Genomic DNA, 19906 nt, shown 5'->3' on the forward strand with positions numbered 1-19906 from the left:
ACCTCTTTACTGGTAAGATTTTCGAGGACGAAAATCCTAAAAATTGGGGAGAGTTGTAATGGCCCAAATTTAAAGTTATCGGAACAGTGGCTTCGAGACCACAAATTCGATGAGGAAAATTTTATTTTTCTTATATTTTTATGGTCTACGATTTCACAAAATTATTTCGTGAAAATTTCGTTCGAAAATTTCGACGTTTGGGCACTCAATTTAGTCAAAAGGACTAAATTGTAAAAAGTGCAAAAGTTGAGTTCTACATGTTAGAGGTGTCCAATTGTTATGAAACTTTAAATTGGAGGTACTTATATGGTAATTAGACCATTGGTTAAGTTGGTAGACAAAAATTGACATGAGATAAGTGAAATAGAAAATTTTTAAGTTAGGGGCAATTTGGTAATCTAGTAATTAAAATGAATTAAAAGAGAAAAAGATGGCAAATTATGCTCATCTTCTTCATAGTGAACGAAATCAGCAAGGGGGGAAGCCATAGTTAGGGTTTTCAAGCTTCCAAGCTCCATAGTAAGTGATCCCAAGCCCCGTTTTTAATGTTCTTTATGTTTTTGAGATCCCGGTAGCTTAATTTAGCTTATTTTAGCAATAATTTATCCTAGGATTTTTATTTGGAAAAATACCCATAGGTGAAAAGTGTTTATTTTGATGTTTTATGATAGAATATGAAGCTAGAAATTATGTTAAACAACTTTTGCTAGCCGATTTTAAGTGAAAACGAGTAAAACGACATAATCGGTAAAAATACCTAATGTTATTAAGTACATGTTAGAGTGGGAATTTGATGTTGCCATAGAAGGGAAAAATGTTCAGCATGTCATAAAACATAAGAATAAGGGATGAAGTTTAATTTCTGAGCCTTGGGGCAAAAATGTAATTATGTAAAGTTTAGGGGCAAAGTTGTAATTTTGAAGAAGTTAGAGTCGAGGGCTGTTTTGATGAATGTGAGTATTAAATAAGTTAAATTTGCTATTTTAGATCAAGAAGAATGAAACTCGAGGTTAGACAAAGGGAAGAATAAAGTTGAAGACTAAGTTGGTGAATTGGACTATATGTGATACCGAGGTAAGTTTACAGTAAATAAATACAATATTTTAATAATTATTATTAATTTTGTTACTTTCCAGCAATTATATATTTATTTCATGAATTTATTTGATGATGACCCAAGCATGAAATGGTAGAGAATAAAAATTAAAAAGTCCCATTGATACATAAGGATAGTATTGGATACAAATGTCATGACATTGGAGTAAAGAGATCCCATGTAAGACCATGTCTGGGACATGGCATTGGCATCCTTGAGATCATGAGAGGTCCCATGTAAGACCATGTCTAGGACATGTCATTGGCATCCTTGAGATCATGAGAGGTCCCATGTAAGACCATGTCTGGGACATGGCGTTGGCACCGAGATGAGAGGTCCCATGTAAGACCATGTCTGGGACATGGCGTTGGCACCGAGATGAGAGGTCCCCTATAAGACCATGTCTGGGACATGGCATGGGCACCGAGATGAGAACATCCCATGTAAGACCATGTCTTGGACATGGCTTTGGCATGTTATTATTAGAAGAGACCCGAGTATCCTTATTGTTCCAATGTAGCTCAACGGGCTAATAAGCGAATCATATTCATGAAAGTTCAGTTTAAAGCATAAATGGCAAGCTCAGGTAAGTTATAAGAGTTAAGAACTTATTATACTATCAATTGATGTTCAATGATGTAGCAAAAGATGAGTAAGTTATGCACACAAGTATTCTAAGTAAATAAGCAAGAGAACTAGAATGAGATTAACTAAAGAGTAAACTAGAGATATAGTCACTTGAGTTTAATTATTTGTGTTTAATGTTGTTATTTATTTGCTAGTAAACTTACTAAGCTTTATGCTTACTTCTTTTATTTCACTTTCTCTTATAGTATTGCAAAGCTACTTCAAGGATCCTAAAGAAGTCGGAGATCGTCCACACTATCAACCACAACTGCTCGGTATTTTATGTCAAAACACGTTTGAGTTATGGCATGTGTAGGGATTTAGTTATTTTGTATGTTTGTAATGATGATTTTGCTAATGAATGATGTGTAAGCATTTGATGATGTATGGTCATTAAAATGGTTAAGTATGAAGGCGTTTGTTGTTATGAAAGATTAGGTGATAAATTATGCATGGAAATCATGAAAGGATAAAATTTTGCAAAGAAACAGAATTCAGGCAGCATAGTGACGTGAATTTGAAAAATCACCTAGGATGGTATAAAATGAATTAGAGGGTGAATGATATATGGAATTAAATCTTATTGAGTCTATTTTCATGGAAAAATAACGATGTAGCAAAAGGAAATTTATATTTTAAGATATGTGAATTTTAGTGAGACAAGGTCAGAACTGATTTTGGAGTCCCATGTTCTGAGTTTAGAAAATCATTAAAATTGTATAAAAATGGTTATGAGTTATAGTTTATATGTATAGATTCCTTATTGAGTATATTTTCTGTAGAAACAATTAAGAACTTCATATGAAAATCCTATAGTGAGAAAATTTATTTCTAGTGACAAGAGGTCAGGGCAGTCAATTAGTGAAACAGGGGAGACTTTAACTAATAAACTGTACTAATTGGCTAAGCAAAAAATTCTAAAAATTTTATGGTAGGAAGATATATGAGTCTAGTTTCAGGGAAAATTTACAGAATTAAATTTTGAGTCCCGTAGCTCGAGTTATAATCAATTTAGTAACTGCTGCGCGATTAGACAGGTTTGCTGTAAATAGTGAAATTAATTTTCAAAGTAAATTTTTAAGCTCCGAATTAGTAAGATAAGCTAAGTAATGCCTCGTGCTTGACTCCGGAAACGGTCTCGAGTAAGGGGTGTTACACGTTTACCTGCGGATAGTGTAAAAACAGCGGTGATAGTGAGATTAGATATTGTAGCGATACTGTAGCGTGAAATAAAAAGTAAGCTAAACGCACCGCATCGCACCCTACCGGCCATCCAAACCCACCCTGATTCTTGGACAATTTTCTTCATCATTCGATTTATGCATAGGCTATTCCGATTTCTCTGTTGAGGAACGTCTTAACATTGCAAATGGTATTATGTTTGTCTCCTAATTGTATTGCTTAGGATCCATAGTTGGTCCTTTTCTTTTCCATTAAAAAAATTTTGAGTCTTTTGATTTTAGGTTAAATTTCATCGAAATGTAATATCATTTGCCAATGCCATGAACGTTTTGTTATGCGCTCTCCATTGTTATTGAAGAAGTATAGTAACAATCGAAGTTCAAATTTTCATTAATTCTGGGAAAAAGAAGTAAACTAAAGTCAAAATTTTCATTAATGTCTGACCTTATGACAATTACAAAGGACCCACATTTCTTTGTTTGACGTTGTGGCAACATCAATGGGTTATGATATGAATAATCTACATATTCTGGAATTCCATATGAAGGGTAAAAATGTTCAATCAAAATAAGTACTCAAATGAGGGTGGGTTTAGATGGACGGTGCGTTTACCTGCGAATAGTGTAAAAACAGCGGTGATAGTGAGATTAGATATTGTAGCGATACTGTAGCGTGAAATAAAAAGTAAGCTAAATGCACCGCATCGCACTCTACCGGCCATCCAAACCCACCCTGATTCTTGGACAATTTTCTTCATCGTTCGATTTATGCATAGGCTATTCCGATTTCTCTGTTGAGGAACATCTTAACATTGCAAATGGTATTAATATGGAGTGCCAAAAATCCATATTACTGGATTAAGGGACTTGAGGGAAAAATGAATAAAACAACATGGAGTAGAAAAAATAATTGAAGAAATAAGCAAATAGTCCACCCAATTGAAACCTCAACACCAAGTAGAATCTCCACTCAATTTAACCAATCAGCAAAATCAATTGAAAAAAACAACTGTAACTCAAATTACACTGGATTATGGGTCAATCCACCCGACCAGGCCCAAAAGTCCATCTGAAAAATGGGAAGGTTTGGGTAAAAAATCAGGCTTGAAAAATATATTTGAACAAAAAACAATGCCCGTTTTCAAAATGGGTCGAGCCTCAAGTGTGACCCGGACCAGAATTGTAATACTAATTTTTTAACATTATTTTTAATTTTCATACTAATTACTAGCCTCCCATGTCCTGTCCTCCCCCTCCCCTTAGCCTTCCCAAATCCCAAATCAATTTTTAAAAAAAGCCCTAAGGTATTCCATCAAGGCACCGTTGCTTCCCTCGGTCAAGTTGTTGCTTCCTCTGTCATTGACGTTCTTCCACCACATTGTCACACACTGACCGGTCCATCGTCATTCACCACAGTTGTAGTAGGACTGAGAACCCGAACCCAACTCAAGTTAGGATTCTCCCTTTCCCTCTCATCGTTGTTCTCCCATTTGATTTGGTTAAAATTTTCATTAACATTAATGCATTTAATAAAATATTTTATACCAAACAATATCTCTCTCTTTCTCTCTCTTTGAATTTAATTAAAATTTGAAGGTTGAGAATCAAAATGATAAAATAAGTAAAATTTAAATTTGAAATTATCTCAATATTTAATGATTGTGATATTTTCATATGATTTTAAATTATAAAAATGATTAAAATTGTTGTTTTTCTACTTGTTAATAGAGCTATCCATTGACAAGTCGACTGAGTCGTGGTTCAATTAAAAAAACTCAAATCTAAGTTCATTTTCTAGTCATCCCATTCAACTTAAAAAGCTCATTTTACTATTCAAATTTAATAAAATTTAATAAATATATATTGAATTTGGCTTGGCATAATTGATTTACTCTCTTTATCCTTTTTGTTAATTTATTTTTGTTTTAATATTCATTTCTAAATTTTAATTTCATTTTGTATTTTTAATATATTTTTCAATTTCTAGATCTATGTATTTGCTTTTAAGTTTATTTTAATTATTGAAAATTTATTTTATAAATATAACTATTTAAAAGTTTAGTATAGTTTATGAATTGTAGGGCAATCCTAAATCTTTTAAATGACATTGTATGGGTGAAGAGCAAAAAGTCAAGTGTTATCATTTAATCTCAAATATTTATTTCTTTTGTAACTTTTGTCCTAATTATTTTATATTATTTTGGCTCTCAACTTTTAGTTTTTAGTTAAATTATTTTTTATAGAAAATTTGATCGAACTATTAAAATTTTAATGATATTTAAAATAGTGGTTATGTGGTAGTTCACATGTACTTCAATGATGACATGTATACTATTTTTAAAAAAAAATTAAGAAAAATTTAAAAATTTTGAACTTGTAATAGTCCATTCTATTTTGAAGATTAAATTATCAACAGACTCCCCAAGCACGTTAAAAATTCATCCTAGGATCGCTCCGTCGACTGAAACACTTAGAGGAGCTCCCGTGTCAATCACTTCCATTCCTCTCGTTAGACCATCATAGCATTCATAGCTACATCTCTAACTCGATTATTTCCTAATAATTGTTGTACCTTACAAGTTACATTAATTTGTTGAATGGTAGTATCTCGACCTTTAACCACTAAGGCATTGTAAATATTAAGCATCTTGTCCGGGGGAAAAACTACATCCAATACTAGACCAATAATTTGATAAATACGCCCCAGATTTTCTTTTCAAGCTTGGAAACTTCAAGAGGTCAAAATGAATTTTTTTGGAGCCATTAGAATAAATAAGGATAATTACTATTTAAGCTTAATTTTTTTATTGATAAGCATTTTTCTAGTTAAGATTATGATTAACATTAATATATTAATACAAATTTTATACCTAACATCTCTTTTATTTTTTTCTCTCTTAAAATAAAAGAATGCTCTAATATTTTCCTTGCTAAAATTTTAGTTATGTTTGGATTGGAATTATGAAGGGGAATGGAAGGGAAAGTAAAGAAAAGGGTTTGATATCTTTTGTTTGGATAGATTTGGATGATAAATCCTTTTTTTCTCTTAAAAGTTAATGTGATTCTCCGACCCTTAACAATTTAGATATATTCCTAATCTTTATTTTTTGATATAATGCCTAAAATTATCCATAGCTCTTCCCCTAGCCCTTAAATAAGAGGATAATGTGTTTTAACGCATTTGAACCCACATCCTCTTGCACTGGCAATAATGTTAATGCCAACTGAGCTCAGATTCATTCGACAAGTAAAACAAAATTTTAAAATGTAGAAAAAAAATCATAAATAGTTTGATGAAATTGTTATAATTATAAAAAATCAATGTAATTAATTATGAAAAATATTTGGTATACCACCAGTAGAGTTTTTAGACTCCACAAGTAGGGTCAAGAAATTAACAAGTGTCTTATAGAGTATAATAAAACATTAAAATTATATATTAAAAAATGTGACAATTTTTAAAATTAATTATAAAATTAAAAATACACCAAATACTAACCCATTAGTATATAGTTTTTCTTCCTATTTCCTTTCCATTGTCCATTGGAGCAAAATTTGTTAAAATTACTTCATTCAATTCAAACAATTTCTAAACATACATTTAAAGATTTGCTTAAGAGTATCCACCCATTTATATGATGATATTTACAATAATTTGCTGTTGAGACTTGCATTTTACCTAGTTTAAGTAATTTTTCAATATTATTAGTTTTTATTTCTTAAAGTATCTATTGGAGCGAGCCCAGTAACTAATTCTCCATATTCTGTAGAACTATTAAGGGGTAGATGTTGGCCAAAAATTTTAAAGCTACTCTATACACAGGGCGAGAATCGAACTCTCTACCGCTGATTAAGGTAGGAAGTACCCTTGCTACATAGTTTAAGGAATTCTTTAATACTATTTTTAAAATAAAAAAATCAAAATTGTTTTGTTTTTCTATATCTTATTAATATTTGACGTTCTTTATCTATTTTTTGGGTTAATTATTTTGATTTTTTTAATTTAAATTTGAAGCTTTTAGTTCCATTTTCTTTTTAAAATATATTTTAACGAAAATTTCAATTTCTAGATCTATCGGTTTGCTTTTAATTTTATTTTAATTATTTAATATTTTTTATTTAAACCAAACTTTTCACAAATAGAGAAAACTAAACTTGTCATTTATCTTTAAAATAAATATTTATTTTATATAAAATAATTTTTATCCCATGGTTAGTTGTATGTATTAATTATAGTATAATAAAATTTTAATTTTTTTAAAATTGTATATTATCGCAAATAATATAAAATTATATAGCTAAAATATTGTATAAAATATTTTATATTGTTAAACCCGTCAATTAGTTATCAATTTTTTCATTAATTTTAAGCTACTCTGTAATGACCCGAAAGTTAGTGTTGTCGAAAAATATGGTTTCGAAACCCCATTTCTAATGTTTAAGTCCGTAACAAGGTCATTATAAGGGTTAATTAAAGTTTGATCATTTAATCTTGTCAATTGGATAATTAAACAAGGTAAAAAGACTATATTGTAAAAATAGTAAAAATTAATTACTAGAGATTTTTAATTAATTGAAGGACCAATTGAGCAATTGGACCCTTCTTGAATTACCAAACGGTGGTGGATGACCATTGTGTTCCACCAATTTTTTATAATCATGATTAAGCTTAATAATTATAGGTTAATTAAATTAATTATGATTTATTGTATATTAATCTAAGTGTAAATAATAAAAGAAAAAGTAAACAAAATATTTTCTACTATAGGTGTCTATGGGCCGGGCCAAGTTCGGGTTGAGCTCAACAAAATATAGGCCCATTTGCTAGGCCAGGGCCGAAAAATGGGCATAAAATTTCGTCCAAATCCGGCTTGGATAAAAATACTAAAACCCGAGTTTGGCCCGCCCGTATTACTTTTTTATATTATTATTTTTATATAATTTTTTTAAAAAAATATAATACATAAAAATATATTAAAAACATTAAAATAAACGTTTCCCAAGAAATTAAAAAACAATATGTATACTTAAATAACACTAAGGCTTAGTTTGGATGGCCGGTGTGTTTACCTTCGGTGAGGTTAAAAATAGCAGTAGCGGTAAGATTAGTTATTATAGCGGTGAGGTTGGATATTTTAGCGGTGAGATTAGAAACAACGGTGGGGTGTGTGTTTGGATTCAAACGCAATTGTAACGGTGAGGAGAGAATAGAAAGAGACTATTAAAGACATTAGATTAAAATTGATATATAATAATTTTTTTTTTAAAATTAGATTAGAAATGATGTAGAAAAATAAAACTTATATCATTATTATATAATAACATACCCCTTAAAAACTTAGAAAACCCAGCAAACCAATTAACTAAACTGAATAATAACGAAATTGAATAAAAAACTAAAGAAGGTTAAAGTGGTCATAGGGGCTTTTCTTTCACCGAACCATGGTCCTTCAATGGAAAGTAAGAACTTCAATGAGATTAGGATACTGACACGCACCTCACCACATGCCATCCAAACAGAAAACTAGTGCAATGAAAAAACATTATTCCCTAATATTCCATCTCACCGTAGCCTATTTGGAATCTAAAGGAAGCCTAATATAGGTTTAACTTAATAAGTAAATATCTCTAAAATAGTAACAAATTTAACAATAAAATAAGAGTTATACAATATCCAAACAATAGAAACAAAATAGTAACAACATAATAGTGAAATGGTAGCAAAATAGTGAAAAAACAAGAAGAAAAAATCAACAAAATAATAAAAACAACAAGAAAGCAGTAATTTTTTTTTGCATATTTGGGCAGGACTCGGGCCAAAAAAGTCTTACCCGAGGCCCGACCCATTTTCTAAATGGACCTTATTTTTTTGCTTAAGCCTATTTTTTGGGCCTATATTTTTACCCAAAACCTCCCACTTTTCGGGTCGGCCTTTGGGTCGAGCTGGGCGGCCCGACCCATGGACAGGTCTATTTTTTACTCATCTTCTTCATTTTTGCGAGAGAAGAAATGGAGAAAATGGTTTTCAAAGCTTGGACAATCGGTCAGTCAATTTGGTATGATTTTAAGGCCTTATTGTTTTTCTGTTTTTGAGGTTCCGGAAGCTTGATTTAACTAGCATGTGTACCAATTTGTAAAATTGTTATAATTTTTAAAAGTTTCCATTGATGAATTTTTAAAGAAATTAGTACTAAATTGTTAGATTTTAAACTTAGAAGTGAAAAAAAAAGACTCGTTTGTAAAGTGAAAATTATTAGTTTTGAACATAAGAACTAAAGTGTTTAACTTTCGAAATTGATATGAATTTTTTAATTATAGATAATAGATGGTTATAGAAGGATGAAATTGAGATTGATTTCAAAATCGAAGCTTTATTTTGAAAGTTATGGTAAATTCAGTTTTAGAAACTAAGTTGAATAAAAGCAAAACTTTAGGGCATTAAAAATATGAAATTGAACTGATACATGCATATAATAGGATGAAATAAGAGGTTGAAATTGATAAATTGAATTGAATTATTATATAGACCGAGATTTGAACCAAACCGAGGATAATCAGGAAAAAGGAAAAATTGCTTATTAGTCCTTGAAGATTTGGTTGTTTGTTGTTTTGACTAGGTAAGTTCATATGGTATGTTTATATTTAAATTGTTGTATATGTGAATTATGAATTTGTGTATGTTTGATAGTAATTTGAATTGTTTACACTTTGGTACAAAAGGTGTGATATGAACTAAATTGTAAAAAAATGATAAATTGACTGGTAAATTATATATGATAAATTGAAATTTTAGATTTTTAATGAATGGATAGGTGATTATGACTGATCGAATCATATTGGTATGTTTGTGAATGATTATCGAGAAAGAGGACTAAACTGAATAAAATTAAAAATAATATAACTTGGTGAAACTGTGAAATTGACTTGGAATTGAGATGAATTGTACTATGTTATGTATGAAATGATACTTGGTTAATGAATTGATGATACTGAAATCGATAGAATGGGAATCAAACCTATAATGAAATTGAATTATTGATTACCCTATTAATTGTTCGGGTAGAGTCGGATATAGTTGACATGTCATAGGATAGATAGAGTACAAGTTACTTTGAATACGTGTCGATGAGTGTTGGACACAACTTTTACTTCGGTTATACTGATGATCATTAGGCAAACTATTTACTTTGGAATTGTTCGATGAGGCACTGAGTGCCAAATTTGACGTGTTGGTTGGATCGGTGTATTCGTTTGAGTCCAAGTCATGTTAATAGGGATATAAAATGTAAATTGGATAAATGATATTTGAATTACATTGGTACTATGATTTGATGATACAAATACATCTTGTGATATACGAATATCGATAGCATGTAAAAGATCATGCGAACCTATTATATGAGGTCGAAGGGTCGGTATAGAATTGTAACGAATTAATGAATTTGATTTGGAATTCGAGTAATGAAACGAAATAGTGATTGACATTAAATTGAAATTGGATGTATTTTTAATAAATAGATGAAAAATTATAAGAAACTGATATTGAATTGAATAAATGTTGAATATAAGTGAATTGGAATGTTATACGCTTGAAATACTATATGATGCGATATATGTTAATACTCACCTCGTTACTATGTGACTTCCATGTTTAGGCAAACTTGTCAAGCTAGTAGCTTAACGTATTAGATTGTAAATTGAGGTAAGTTGTTGTTTAACGCCTATGAACTTACTAAGCAGTAGAAATGCTTACATTGTTGTTTTCCCTTTCTCTGTAAATTTTTAACTTGCGGAACATGTCAAGCAGATTGTTGATGCGCCGAGCCACCAAATATAAAATCCTAAAAAAAACACTAATTAGCAGTATAGAGCAGTAGGGTCAAATCCTTTTCTCGCGACCAGAATTATTGTCGTGGCAACAGTCATGCCCATGACTTGTGTATTGCAAAGCTGAAAAATAAACAAAAAGGGGGTTTAGCTGATAAAGATAATAATATAAAAATATATAAAATAAAGTAAAAACAGAATTATGATTGCAAAAAAAATTAAGTGAAATAAAATAAACTGGTGAATTAAAGATATTAAAGCTTAGCCATAGCCTCGGTACACTTCGAACTTAAACTTATCCTTGAAAAATAGATTTTCCCTTCCTAGGAATAAGTTGGTTATAGCAATTAAGAACGCCTTAATTGTCAACTTTTCAATGTGTAGTCGGTTCCGGTATGACTTGCAAACCGACCCTTGTCGAATTTCTAACCATGTAACTTGTGCCTATAATTTAAGATGTCAACAACCTTGCGATCTAGAAAGCCTAACTCGAATCAACGGCCTCAACCGCATGGGTCATTTAAATCCAATCACTATCTCCCTTGACGAAATCCAACTGGTTTTTCTCCCACCTGGACACGCTAATTTGTTCGTGGGAATTCAAATACATCGCGACTAACTTGACTTCCTAACTGTACGCCAAACAACTCCAACCCAACGTGCACTTTTTAAATTGAAATTAAATTAACTTTAAGGGACGATTGTGACTATTCCATATATCGGAGAGATAGCGAATACAATGTTGAAAAGTTTATTAGTGCGGATTCATATCTCACGATTATTTTGTCGGAGTGATAACCGGGCTAAAGCTAAAAGGGAATTAGTGAAGCAAGAGATTAATCATGCTAGTTGGTGTATGTTAATGCATTTAATGGAAATGGTAGAAGGTGGAAAAGGAAATGGGCTTAGAAAACAATTAAACAAAATTTGTAAAGAAACAAGGAAATGGAATGAAAATGGCAAAATGCTCTCAAGGGAAGGAAAATTTCTACAATGTGTGAAAGAAAAAAGGAAATAAATAAATTGCTTTGTATTTCCCAGTTTGTCTTCTCATGCCACCAACACTAAGTATTTATACACATTCCTCATGCTAAATTTAACAATTTTTTCCCTAAAAATATAAACTAAAAATCAGATTTATACTATTTATAGAATTTTGACAATTTAAAAATATGATTTTAACTAGTTAACACAAATTTTTCAATTCTTTAGTCCTCATCTTTGCTTTTTGTTCCAATATAGACCATTTTTGTTTGATTTTGAATTTCAACACTCCAATTTTGTCCCTAACAAGAAAGACGCAATTTTAATAGCATCTTATTAAAAAATTAGCCAAAAATAAATACATTAAAAGCATAAAATTAACTTGCTATCAATCGTCGAGAAGCTCACACTATCCCATTATTGATTTGGTAGGTTTTAATCATTTCTGAAGCTCGATTTTGTGGCATGTCTATAGGTGATATGCTTTTAGTTAACCTTGAATGATAGAGTGGTTGAAATATATCATATGCTTTAATTGACAATATAGATACCTTATTAAATTGAATTATGTTTGGTAGCTTAAAGTGCACGGGAGTTGCCATTAGATTGTTGCCGACCGGCATAGTGGGCAACAGCCGCTGGATGAAGAGTCTCAGAGGCAGATTGTAACTGTGATTCTTCAAAAAAAAGTAAGCCGTATAGATCATCAAATTTCACAGACACTAATCGTGCCTCGATGTTGCGAGTGAATGGCCGATACTCAGGACCAAGACCCCATAAAATGTTATCAACAAGATCATCCTCAGAGATCGGTTGATTGAGAGCAAGAAGCTGATCATATATACGCTTTGCACGATCCAGGTATGTAACAATCGAATCAGTGCCGCGAGCGAGAGAATGCAATGAATTTTTGAGGGACCGGATCTAAACACGGGACCCGGAGGCATAGGTGGTTTGAAGCTTTGTCCACGCATCAATGGCAGTAGTTGAACCAACAACTTGAGACAGCACTGTTTCAGAGAGAGAGCCAAAGATCCAGCTTAATACAAGCTGATCTTTAATATACCAGGCCTGGTACGTAGGATTCGGCGCCCCGTTAACCTCTCTCGCCGGAGAGGCAGTTCCATCAACATGATAGTATAATTGATTGCCATGGAGGATCGGGGTGAATTGAGTTTTCCAGAGAAGATAATTTGAGGTGATGAGTTTAATGGTGAGTTGGTTGTGGATGGAAGGGAAAGACATAAGCGAGGACATGACAGAGGAGATATCAGCATCGGTGGTTCCCATGGCAGAAGAAGAAGGATCGAGAAAAAAAAAGCGGCGTTGAATCCTAAAAGATGGCTAAATCTGATACCATGAAAGAGAAGCAATTTTGGTTTGAACAACAATAGTTAATTTTCATTACTTTGCATTACAAATAAATACAAGTGTTTAACTAGGTGTTTGAGATAGAATACAACAGTGGTTTGAATCTTTCAAACTATTCAAAAAATAAACAAATCCAATCCTAACTGATTTGAATTAAAAACAAAAAAACAAGCCATGTCAGCTAGGTGAGGAAGTTGACGTGGATTGATTCAGTTGCTTAACATAAAGTAGCATGTTTGAGTTTGAATTATCATACAGTTAAGATGATGGTAATGAATGGTGAAATATATGAAAGATTAAGTTGAATGGAATAAGTTGTATTGGTATGTTTGATGTTCAATTGGCACCAAAATAGGCACCAAAATCTAGATTTTTCTATGAGGTATCAATATACTTCAGCAATTTTTCTTAAATTTTCAAAACATCAAACCTTAAAATGGTACGATATAAGGGTAAAATATCAATACTTTGAAAAAGGTACCGATACATTATAGTAAATATTGATACCGTTGATTTTAATTCAACTTTTCTAAAACTTCTAAGCTAAAATTGGTATCGGTACCAAGTAGGGGTATCGATACCTGATCTGAAATTTTGAGAACTTTACAATTTGGTCCTATTTCATGCTCGGGTTAACAAAAGAGCTTTCGTTAGCTTGATTAAGGCTCGAATTTGATTGTATGGTTTAATGTAAATGTGTCTAGCATGTAAATGTATGTTTCAATGATCATTTTACTGTTCGTTTGATTATAGTTACTCCGACAACGAATGTGACATCTCGTAACTCAAACTCAACGATCGGGTCGAGTAAGGGGTGTTACATACTTATTGTAAACCTTTCAATACATCTCAACCACACATTGTAACTACTTGATCACTCTCTCATCAAATTTATTCTTCAAATCCTTAGTGATAGTTTCCTTTCATGATCTTAATGTAAGGAAATTAGAGAATAAATTATTGATATTAAAACAAATGATGTAAAATAGAATTAAAATATATAAAGTAAAAAAAATAGGAAAATAGGAAAATAATGTTAAAAAACCTTGAGCTGCTAGTGATTTGATTATATATATTTGTTTTGTTTCATCATCTCTGTAAGAATCCTATTTATCTGTCTTCATACATCAATAAAATGGAAGGAATAAAGGTGGACTTTGAATATTGATTGTATTTTACATAAGTTGTTCCTTAATTGTTATGATTTTATTTCAGATAATTTTCCTTAATTTTCATAACTAATATTAAAGATCTTTTATTACCTTTTACATTAATATTAAAACGTATCTTCGTTTTCTTTAATATATTTTTGTTGTATATGACATTAGTCAACTTAAAAATGAATTTGACTCCTTTCAAAGGCAGATGTATCAAATAAGGTTTAATATAAAACAAAATGTTGACATTATAAGTAGTAAATATATTCTATTGGTGCGTGGAGATAAATAAACTTATGATAAATTAACTGAAGGCTTCAAGGCGTGTAACCACGACACTTCCTTTAAGGTTCTATTCATCCGCACCTATATTCCGGTATGCAAAAGAGTTACTGAAAAGTGAACCTCAAGAATACAATGAAGCTCAATGATTGTCTACATTTTGCACTGACGGAAATATTCCACTGAGCATTGAAGTGAAGCATGGTAAGAGTATCAATTTCTATAAAGAACTTCATCAGTAATTCTTTATAGAACAATTTAGAATATTATATGGAGGAAAACAAAAAGAAAGTTTTGTTTCTCAACTTTTTATGTGGTTTTGGTGTACCAAACAAATGAAATTCCACTCATATTTATAGGAGTTCTCATGTCTCTTTATGGAGACATAACTATCTAAATGGATAGTCACATCTTTTAGCAATAAACATAATTATGCAATAGATATCTACTTGAATAATTATGACTCTTTGTTATTGATCAAGTGACATAACTTTTCATAACTAGAGACATAACTCATCACTATAAATAGTGGCAACTTGTGGTATAATAGTGGCAACTCTTGGTTTATAACCAAGTAATATAACTTTTGGGTCACTTGTAACTTTTCAATTATAACTATTGGAATATTATAAATATTTTTGAAAATGTTCCAACATATTCACTCTCTATTATTATGATAATTAATCATCTTAGTTATAAATTACAATTTAATAGAGAGTATTAGGGATCAATAAACCTCTCCCAATTACCCTTGAATTCAATCATGCAACTCCCTAATATATCTTCTAGGGATCTAAATCATACGCTCGGATTGTCCATCTATTTGAGGGTGAAAGGTCGTGTTGAAGTTCAATCTAGTGCCCAGAGCATCATGTAATTTTCCCCAAAATTGAATTAACAACCTCAAATCTATGTCTAAAATGATGGAAATTGGTACCCCATGAAATTTCACTATCTGAGAGATATAAAGTTCAACAAGTTTCTCTAAGGAGTAGTCAACTCTAAATGGAATGAAGTGAGCCGACTTAGTTAGCCTATCTACAATAACTCAAATTGAATACCCTTAACCACAAAGTCCATGGTGACCTTCTCCACTTCCACTCAAGAATTGTAATAGGTTGCAACAAATCTGAGGGAACTTGGTATTCTCTTAGCCCCTTAGTGTGCAATACATTGTCCCCAGAGTCTCCGTCGCTTCTCCTTCAACATACTTCACAATCTCTCCCTCAAAGTTTGGGAGGAGTCCAAAGAGTTTGCAAGCCATCAATAAGGCCTCATTACCTCGACCTTAGAGTCCCTAGGTCGCACCACACATCTATGAAACCTTTTCCCATCTTCCTTCTTCATGACTCACTCTATTTGTTATCTTATTCAACTAGGATCTCGATGTTACCCTCTCTTGAGTATGAACGCTCTTCCTATTGTGGTCCTTGAACTTTTTCACCCACAACATGTTGCATTTAATTATAAACAACCATTACTTAAAACACTAATGACAATACTGAATTAAACCATTATTTAAAAAAAAAGTTTCTTATAGAAAAATAAAAAGGACAATCCTAACAAGTAAACAATAGGTGAAAAGTATAAAAGAATTTCTCCTATTCAACTTTCACTTACATTCAATGAAGTCCATGTAAATGAAGCCTTCTTAATTGCTTTATTGGAACATTTAATTTACTCTCATGGTCATAATTGAATCAAGGAGTTTTATCTCTTAACTTTAGTAAGGTTTTAATTAAGCAGATTTTTCTTTAATGGACAAGGGGAAGTGTTGCGAATACATTAAAAGTGGATGTCTATAACCCTTTTAAACCCTTATCAAAGTTATGAGATAAAACCACTCAATTCATTTATGATTTATGACCATGAGAGTAAATTAAATGTTGCAACGAAGCAATTAATAAGGTTGTTTAGGCTACAGTTGCATACAAAAGGGTAAAAAGAAAATTAAAAACTGTTGCATAGCCAATTTGTTGTTTAAGCAACAAAATTTTGTTGCATAAACTATTTTATTGAGTAGCTTGGCTCGAAGATTGCTTGAGTTTGTAAGTCCCCAGTACATTAGTTGGCAAGGAGTAATGTGGTGCTTATATACTACAAATTTTTTTCCATACAACAGAGGTTGTAGTTTAAGAATAAAAAAACAGATCGATATTTGAATTCTAAACCTATTGTAGGTCTGCGTAATATATTGATATTTCAATGTTCCTGCTTAGTTAAAATTCCTGGGAAAAGCAGGGAGTTTTTCTAGCTAAACAATGCCAATGTATCATCGGTGATATGAAGCTTGAAGAGGTCAAGACGGCAATCCCCCAAGCGCGAGGTATATGCAGCCTTCTTGTACTCGCCCCAAGTAAACGGCCTGTAAAGCCTAGGATTTTGAGGTGACACAAACTGCGGGAGAGGAGATATGATTGCGTTAAGTGGTGGCGCTCCAAAGTACATCATCGATATCCTTGAATTCCGAGATGAGTTTGCCAATGCCCTATGCCTCACGCTCACAAATCTCCCATTTGTTAAAACCTGCCCAATACCCCCAGAACAATTATTAGGATTATAAGCCTCTGTTGTTGAAGCCATGATTACATTATATTCCAATACAGCATTATGTGTCTGTGTTGTTTGCTTGCAGACTGGACATATTACACTATTAGTTGAAAGAAGGTGATTTAAAACACTGACCCGCAAGGCATCCCCAATGATCACGTAGAATTGAGTGGGGTCAGGGGGAACTGGGATCCAAAACCCGTCATCCTGCAAACAGATTTCGAGCCCAGCAACATCGTTGGATCGTAATATGGTGAGGATCTGAGGGTCCGAATGCTCACCAAATCCAATTTGATTCTCTTTGCATGCTTTAGAAGATGGGTCCTGGTTCTTGACCGGTGGATAATGATTGAACCTTAGGATCGAGTCGCTTTGGACGTCTTTGATTTGCCTACTGAATACGTGCTTATCTGGGATCGATAGACCCTCCGCCACCAGATCAAGAACCTCGCTCGCCAACTCCTTCACTGCTTCTATATAATCATTAGCAGTACGACTGTAGAAAGAAACATTAAACATTTAGATCATAATATCTTTCCTTTATCGCTTCAATATCGTTACTCATTTGAAATAATTGTAACACAATTGGAGTTTTCAACAATCTTTTTCAAGGAATCTTTTATGTTTTTCCCTTGATTTAGTCATGAAGATATTGATTTTGTTGGTCGACTTATATGAAGCTAATTATAATTCAACCTTTTTTCTCATGCAAATAAAATCACTTTTTATATGACAATGACTCCTCTAAAAAATGGGTTTAAAGAAGAATCAATGAATGATAATAATGCTAGCTAGTACCATTTGTCAATATATAAATATGGGCTTTGGAGGGTTGGCCCTAGGCTGGTTATAAAGAAGCATTGCATGTCATGTTGAGGATAATTGTTGACAGCACAAAACCAATCAAATACGATGGTTATTTTGTTGATAAAGTGCTGAAAGATTACGGGAAAGCGGCATTCCACTAATTGTGTGACCGTCTAAATTAATTTAAGTAGACTTTCCATCGTCCCCTTTTTAATTATTTAATGATATTTTAGTAATTTTTTATGTCATTTATGCATAATTTTAGTAATTTTTTACTCTACATCCTGAACCTAGAATCTTACTTCGAACATCAAACTCGGAACCTTGAATTCAAGGTTTGATGTTCAGGTTTCGAGTTTAGAGTTCGAGGTTCAAGGTTCAGATTTGAGTTTAAGATTCAGGGTTCAATACTAAAATTATATATCAATGACATGAAAAAAATTACTGAAATATCATTAAATAATTAAAAATAAACAATAGATAATATGGTGAGAAGAATTCATAAAATAATTTCTCAATTTTTTATGAACAAAAATATAGAGAAAGAAACTCATTAAATTAAACACAACCTAATTATAATAAAAATATATATAATTTTTAAAATATTTATGAGAATGAGCTCAAAGTTTTAAAAATCCATAGCTATCCATAAATTTTAAAATTACCCCAACCACTGTGAATTGAAAGAAAACCTTGACATTTCACAAAACCCGAGGTTAAACTTTTTTCCTTCTTATCATAAAAGGAAGATGTCCCTTTCTAGGATACCAAACCAAGCATTAATTGTAAACACTCTGCAAAAATTAAATTCCCCTTGTATACCTGCCAATTGCTGTGTAATTCAAAGCTATCTCATTTCTAAAAAGTATACCAAATGGGCCACATTGCTATAGTATTTACTCACATACAAACTAGAAAAAAGCCTTATGAAAAACTCCTCAAGCCATAGGGCATGGGGTAAAGCATTCTTTAACGCTGGTGTCAAGAAACAGAAACCAGACGCTTTCCCCCTAGCCTCTGACTCTGACTCCATCGGTTATGGTTTTATATCCATATTTATATGTATTATTCTTCAACCTTCCTAAAACCTTTTTCCAACTATTACGTGAAATGGGCAACTTTTTCTTTTTCATGAATAAAGAGAGAAGAGAGGATAGCAAAAACAAGAAATAAAAAAATGGGGAGCATACGTGAAGTTTTGAGGCTGATTGGAGATGGATTCGGAACGTTCAGCAATAGAGAAAGGATTTGTGTGGAGAAGAAGATACTCAAGTTCACCCTTATCGCCATTGAGTCCGATGTTTTTGACACCATAACCAAAAGGGTTGGCCGGACCCGCCCGTTGCTTATCACCAGCTGGTTTGCCAAAAAACTGAACCCCTTCACCTTCCAATCTGGATATTATCTCCCAATGAACCCCATGGTTCATAACCTTAAAGATTCCATACTCTTCACAAGCCTTCACAATCAGCTCCGACACGATGGACCTATCAAGAGAAAGATCAACCACCGGAATCCCTACTGCCCTGGTTTTCTTGGCTCTCAAACATGCCGGCGACGGCACCCCAACCATTTTTTCTTCTCTTTTGTTGTTGTTGTTGTTTTGTTTCGAGACTTAAAGCAATTGGAAGGCTGGAGAATTTAATGAAGTACTCTCAGCTTTTATCATGGCTAAGGAACTGCCTACCATTTATACAAGTACGATAGATTGAAAGACAGTGATATAAATGTTAAATAAATAAATATGATAATAAAAGATGGAGCGAGTATCGCGAATTTAGGAAGACGTGGACTTTCTATAAATATATATATATACATCTTTTGGTAGATATATATACGTATTGTAAAATAAAATAAAACATTAATATATGAAGAATTTTGTTTCTCTTGATATTTGATCGATGATTTTAAAATAATGTTAAAGTACAGCATATTTTAACTAACATCTTGTTAAAAGAAAAAGCACAAAATTGGGGAAGCACAGTTTGAGCATGGAATATCATCATTTAAACCAGAAAATAAAA

The 19906-nt window shown here is 32.1% G+C and overlaps 1 protein-coding gene across 1 annotated transcript; it reads right to left on the bottom strand.

The window, feature by feature from the left end:
- Positions 1–16589: 16589 nt before the first annotated feature.
- LOC105795039 (gibberellin 2-beta-dioxygenase 2) lies at positions 16590–19604 on the bottom strand. The gene is made up of 3 exons (XM_012624486.2): positions 19073–19604; positions 17211–17571; positions 16590–17051 (listed from the first exon to the last, which is right to left on the bottom strand). The coding sequence occupies exons 1-3, from the start codon at positions 19453–19455 to the stop codon at positions 16776–16778; spliced, it is 1020 nt and encodes a 339-aa protein (XP_012479940.1). The 5' UTR covers positions 19456–19604; the 3' UTR covers positions 16590–16775.
- Between the last annotated feature and the right edge of the window lie 302 nt (positions 19605–19906).

The sequence above is a fragment of the Gossypium raimondii genome, chromosome 7 (genome assembly GCF_025698545.1).
Source record: "Gossypium raimondii isolate GPD5lz chromosome 7, ASM2569854v1, whole genome shotgun sequence".
Taxonomy (NCBI): domain Eukaryota; kingdom Viridiplantae; phylum Streptophyta; class Magnoliopsida; order Malvales; family Malvaceae; genus Gossypium; species Gossypium raimondii.